Source organism: Monopterus albus, unplaced genomic scaffold (assembly GCF_001952655.1).
Source record: "Monopterus albus unplaced genomic scaffold, M_albus_1.0 scaffold31.1, whole genome shotgun sequence".
Lineage (NCBI taxonomy): Eukaryota > Metazoa > Chordata > Actinopteri > Synbranchiformes > Synbranchidae > Monopterus > Monopterus albus.
Window position 1 is genome coordinate 2,205,026 of NW_018127911.1, and position 5,961 is coordinate 2,210,986.

The 5,961-nt window shown below is 41.5% G+C and overlaps 1 protein-coding gene across 3 annotated transcripts in view; it reads left to right on the forward strand.

The window, feature by feature from the left end:
* Positions 1 to 5,961, forward strand: part of LOC109958247 (arf-GAP with coiled-coil, ANK repeat and PH domain-containing protein 2) — a 45,892-nt gene extending 39,931 nt beyond the window's left edge. For all 3 annotated transcript variants that reach the window (XM_020596758.1, XM_020596760.1, XM_020596759.1), the window contains 6 exons: positions 32 to 124; positions 680 to 903; positions 1,282 to 1,391; positions 1,508 to 1,618; positions 2,142 to 4,936; positions 5,934 to 5,961. In XM_020596758.1, coding sequence (XP_020452414.1) covers positions 32 to 124; positions 680 to 903; positions 1,282 to 1,391; positions 1,508 to 1,618; positions 2,142 to 2,292 — 689 coding nt within the window. In that variant the 3' untranslated portion in view covers positions 2,293 to 4,936; positions 5,934 to 5,961. The remainder of the gene's footprint in view (positions 1 to 31; positions 125 to 679; positions 904 to 1,281; positions 1,392 to 1,507; positions 1,619 to 2,141; positions 4,937 to 5,933) is intronic.

Consider the following 5,961-nt stretch of genomic DNA (forward strand, 5'->3'; position numbering starts at 1 on the left):
AAAGAAGTGACCCAGAGTCTTTGGTTTACAGTAAAAAGTGCAGACAGTGGCATCCAGAACAGTGCTGATGGGAGCAGGGAGATGCTGGCTTCCACCCCCTCCAATCACAGCCTGGCAGATGCAGGTAAGACACACACACACACACACACACACACACACCTCTGTCATCACACAGACATCCCTGGCTTTCTAAATCTAAAGCAACTGCAGTATTAGCTAAGTTTAAACAGCATCTAACACAAGCATCAGATGGACAAGAATGATGCAAAAGAGAAGAAATACCAGGATGAAACACAAACCTTTAAAAAGTGATCCCTTCTCTTGCATCACTGCTAAGATTATAAGAAAAGAAATGACCATTGTCACCTGAAAATTTGATAATTTCTACCAATTGAGTCTAGCTGCTGATGAATTAGACAAAAAATGGCCTTGCCAAATATGTGAATAACACAGTCAGTGAAAAGAAATATTTTCTATGATGTAGTAAAGCGCTGATACCCAGAAGTCTTTGCTCAGTTTTGTATTTTGTTTTCTTTAGTCATTTAACGCAGCTCTCACAAGCCATTTCTCTTCTCCAGGTTGATTAAACAGATTAGGCCCTGGAAAAGTGTGAAATTCTCATTTGAGAAAACAAACACCACCTACCTGTCACTCGCACGTCTTTGTTCCCATTTCACAGACAGTGCTGAGTCTCCACCCGTGCCCACCGCAGTGCCTCCTTCGTCACCTTATAAAATGGTTTTCTACGAGCCCAAGGAGTACAGCTTGGGTCTGCAACTCTACTGGGCATCATGTGCCCGCAGCCTGCCGGACATGGCGGAGGCCCTGGCCCACGGAGCCGAAGTCAACTGGGTCAACACTGACGATGACAAGAGGACGCCACTTATCATGGCGGTGCAGGGGGTACGTATGGCTACAGATTACCCAGCCAGTTTGGTGCCATTTACTGTCTTGTGGATAGTTTGAAAGACATGCACAGAAATTAATTAATGCTCCTTATAGACACTGATAGACATTTTAAAAGCCTTTCAGTAATATTATAATTTAGCAATTTAAGTGTTGGGATGAAATGTCAACCAAACATCGTTAGTAGAACATAAGACGCAAAATGATGGCAAAGTACATAAAATAGCCTGTCAATATAGTCAAACATAGTACTGCTCAATGGATTAATACCCATGCAAATAGTGTGTATCACTTAAAAAATCTAAATGACACTATTTTGTTTAATGTGATTCACTTCAGGCTAATCTAATGTATCATGTCAATGTTTAATTTCAGGGTTCACTGGTCACCTGTGAGTTTCTGCTTCAGAATGCAGCTAATGTGAACCAGCAGGACGCTCAGGGCCGAGGACCCCTCCACCACGCAACCATGCTGGGACATACAGGGTTTGTTTCCACAGTTCTCTGCCATGTACACCAAACCAAACTCAAAAGAGCGATCGGGTATTTAAAAGCATGCGCTTCAACTCAGATTATGTTTAACCTCAAAAACTCTGTTTCAGGCAAGTGTGTCTGTTCTTAAAAAGAGGAGCGAATCAAAACGCTGCAGACATTGATGAGAAAACACCCCTGACCATAGCAGTGGAGGCAGCCAACGCAGACATTGTTACACTGTGAGTGTTTTTCTTCTCATCTCTGTTTACCAGTATTTATGCTGGCAGAATTCCACACTGTTGAACACAGCCATTTGTCCACTGAGAAGCTCCCACTGGGGTTTTGTTGGCTTTTTTAAGGTCACACACCAATTCACTGCATACATTACAGTAACTGTTCACATTTGTTTACAAAATACATTCATTTCTTTTTGGTGTTTATACAAACAGAAAGGATTGGCATGCCATCTGGCAAAACCTAGCATGAGTCTGGATTAAGCCTTTGTGGCCACAAGGTGTCGCCACTTAACAACAGTTCAGGCAGAAAGAAATCAGAGTACCTGTTTTATCCATAACAGTGGCCTCTTATTCTGAAGTCTAGCTGGCTTTCATTTGTTAGTTAGAAGTGAGTGTGTATTGTGTAACAATTAGCAACATATATGTTTGTAAGCTTTAAGAAAGGAAAAATCCCAACCATGCAATAGAATGTAAAAGTTTGATCTTTAATGACCATTGACTTCCTGTCTCTTCACTCGTGTCCCAGGTTGCGACTGGCCAAGATGAACGAGGAGATGCGAGAGGCAGAGGGGCCCTACAGCCAGTCAGGTCAATATAACACCAACAGCCCCACCGAGATGCAGTACAGGAAGTGCATGCAGGAGTTTATTAGTCTGCAACTGGATGAAACTGAATAGCTGTCCACTTTTAAAACTCAGGAGCAAAACTGTCAAACCAGGCTTAGCAGAAGAAATGAAAGGTCAAGGTTTCAGAGGTGTGGTCAGTGGATTTAAATAAAGTTGATTTACAGGACAGATGACTTTAACACCCAGACAATACTTTCTCTGTGTTTCGATTACAAATTGGAGGTAACTCTTTTTGTACAGTAAGAGATTAGTACCGGCTGATTAGGGTGAGCTGAGCCCATCTCTGACAGTTGAGCTCCTGTGTCCTGCTGTGACTCTGAGTTGTTTCTGTCGGGTGCTCAGCAAGCTGCACCTCAGTGTGGTATGGCATCAGGTGCAGGACTGTGTTAATGTGACAGGGTTAAGGCCATCAACTCTGGACATGAAGAGTTTTGTTCCAAAGTGGAACATCCACCTTTTCAATTAAGTGACTGAAAGTGATGTGCAGTTATTGATTAGTGATTTCACACGAGTAGAATAAACTGTGTCACTTTTTACTAGATGGTCGGACCTTCCTCCCTTTAAATGAAACCATGTTTGCTGATTTCCTCTATTTTAGAGGTGTTCTGTGATTGAAATTTGCTTTTTAGGCTGAAATTTTTTGATTAGCATTGTCTCTGCTAGCAGTTGCAGCTACTCAGCAACTGCCACCAGCATTCGGTGACACTCAAACCTCAAAGTGGTCATCTGGCAATAATCATGACTTTTTTATAACCTGACCAATTTCATTTTAGATAGACTCATCAGATGAAATTTATGCACATTCCTATTTATTGTTATGCTACTAGTGTATCTTTTTCAATGACTGTATGATTCCCATTTGAGGTCGTAACCATTTTCACGGCCTGTTTACTCAAGTGTTTGTTGTCTAAACATGATGCATCTTGCTGTTGTGACATACCTGGTCAGGAAAAATGTCTGTTAGGCCAGTTTTCTTTCGTAAAGATACTTTTAGGAACCATTTGATAAGTCAACATACTATACATGTTGTAAATGATGTGCATACTTCCATTTGTTTATAGTCTGACAGAATGAGCGGAGTTGATAATGACTCTGATTGCACGCTGGGGGTGTTGCCATGAGGAGATGTGTTCACATCCTCACTTTTCTTGTTTTGAATGTGACATATTTACTTCCTGTTATGACAGTGTTGTGTCTTGGTTATCAGTAGATTAAGTGGGCGTGCTCTTTGCCTGTAATCACAGGAAATCCAGAATTTTACTGTAAGATGAAAGGCCCCTTGGTGCCATCACACCGATCGTCTAAAAATGAATGGACTCAAATATAGACAAACCATCTGAGGATGGTACATCATCAAGCAACGGGTGCAGTGCACGTATAACCATGTACAGCTGTTTATCACCTGTTAGTCCTAGCTTGTATTTATCTTAATCATTTGGGAGTGTTACAAAAAAGTACAGAAGAGGTTCACTAGGAATGTGACGAGATGAGTATGAAGCTGTCTTCATTTTGATTTTTTGTTTTTTTTTTAATTGGTGGTGAACGAAGAATCAACACATCTTCATCCCACATCTCTGCTCCATGCAGCCCGAACTCCTCGTAGGGTAACAAAGCACTTTGATTAAATGGTCATTTCTGCTGATTCACATTGACAGGGCAGCGGCGCCGCTGCTGGAAGAACAAATGATGTCTGGGGACGCGTTCTGTACTTAGAAGCAGGATTCCTGATTGTGTTGTATTTGTGTTTCTGTGTGTTTCAGAGTAGAGGCTGAGAGGTTTCCACAAAGTAGATTGCTTGTGCATGTATGTGTTGACCACATGAGGGAGGGCTACACTGAGGACTGTTGTCCATAAGCCTCTGAGATTTAGGGCTGCTGTGGGTAGTCGGACTGTTATAAACCTGAATGTTGCTTCTTTTAATAAAGTGTAATAAGCTTTTAAAAATACATCAGGAATGTTTTGGAACTATGACAAGAAATTCTTTAGTTCTCTTTCTTTTAGTTTGTGCTGTGTTGCTGGGGGCTGACACAGACGGCGTTACTGCCTGTAGTTGTCTTAAAGGTCTACAGCCGACATAGAAGAGAAATAGAAGCTTTGTTTTTACTGGAAGGGCAGAGTAGAGTCAAACTATGCGTTTCCAGTCACTGAATGTTCAGCATGTCTGTTTGCTTTCCGTGAGAATTGGCCTTGTTGCCAGCAGGGGCTCACCTTTCCCTGTGATATGTGGGGGGCCTCGTCATCAGCGCCTCCACTCAGCTGATGGGTGACGGGACTGATGAGGGATATTCAGGGGTAATGAATGTGAACAAGAGCCAACTAATAAAATCATCTTTCCCTTCTTAATTTTTTTAGTAGTAGTCTACTTCTCTGTAAATTCTCTCTCTTCTGTATTTTGCTTTTCTCACTTTCTCCCCAGAGTTTGTGCCTTTCTTCTGTTTTCTTTTCTTTGGGGTGCTGAGGCCAACACAACTGTATTTTGTACATAAACCCGTGCACTTTAAACACAATACAGTTATTGACAAAACCTAACCTCTGTGGGCTTGTCTTTTCTTTCTGTGTCGATCTCCAGCTGCTAATGACAAAGCTCTCTGGCAGTTTTTTCTCTGACCTTTGCCTTTTGCTGCTTCTCTTCTTTCCCATCTTTTCTTTGTGTTGTTGTTGTGTGTCACATTGCGAGCCACGCTGACACCACCAGGTACGGCTGACCTTTTCTTTTCCACTCTTGTTCTGATGCCGCTCTCACTGCGCATGACCCCTTCACTTTGCAAAGCTCTGTTACTCATATGTCCTGCTCTACACCTGCATGATGTGGCATTTACTTTGTGATCACAGTGTAACACTGTTTAGTTTTGTTGACTTTAGCACCGTCTTATTGCAGCAGGGTGCTGGTTGGGAGTAGAGAGAAGGGCTCAGAATCTGGCTGGCAAGTTCCCTGGTTCAAAATACTGACTTTCTCTGAACTGTGAAAGGAAAGGCCTTTCACTATAAGAATCCTTAAAGTGATCACTGTTATATCAGCATCTTGCCTTTTCTTAGCAGCATCGTTTTTATTTACACCAGGTATTGAAATCACTGCATGCAGTTCTTCTGAAAGACAAACAGCTTTAATATATACAGTATGTTTTATAGTTTGTATGGTACACTTGCGTATTTGTGTGTACTCATTTTGATTTAGTTACAAACATCATTATTTTGTTCTGTTATTAATGATCCATCGTCGTCATATGTGCAGAAAACGTATGTTGTGCCACAGCAGGTGAACATATAGCTTCTGTTGTTAGGGCTACATGATTTAACACATCCTGTCTTCTTTCCTAGTGGTCCCCAACCTTTTTGGCTTGTGGCCCCTTTAAAATGAAATAAAATCCACTTGTGACTCATCATCAGAGGTTATAATGGCCACAGTGTGGACATGATCTGTCCTACAGTATAGTTATATTTTCCTCTGATATTCCCTGAGAGAAAAAGAAGCTCACCTCGGTCAGATTTGTGTGGGTGCTTGTAGTCCTGGAGTTAATTTGGAGAACCACACACCCTCTTTTCTTCTTCTGTAATCAATCAATCAAAACCCAAAAGAAGAAAATGCAAATATTTGTGGAATTAAAAAAAAAAAAAAAAAGTTGGGAACCACTATGTGCCTCCTTTTTGTGTTGTGTTGTTGCTCACGTCATGTGTCCTTGTCGTTCTTGCAGGAGATGAAACCTATCAGGACATTTTCCA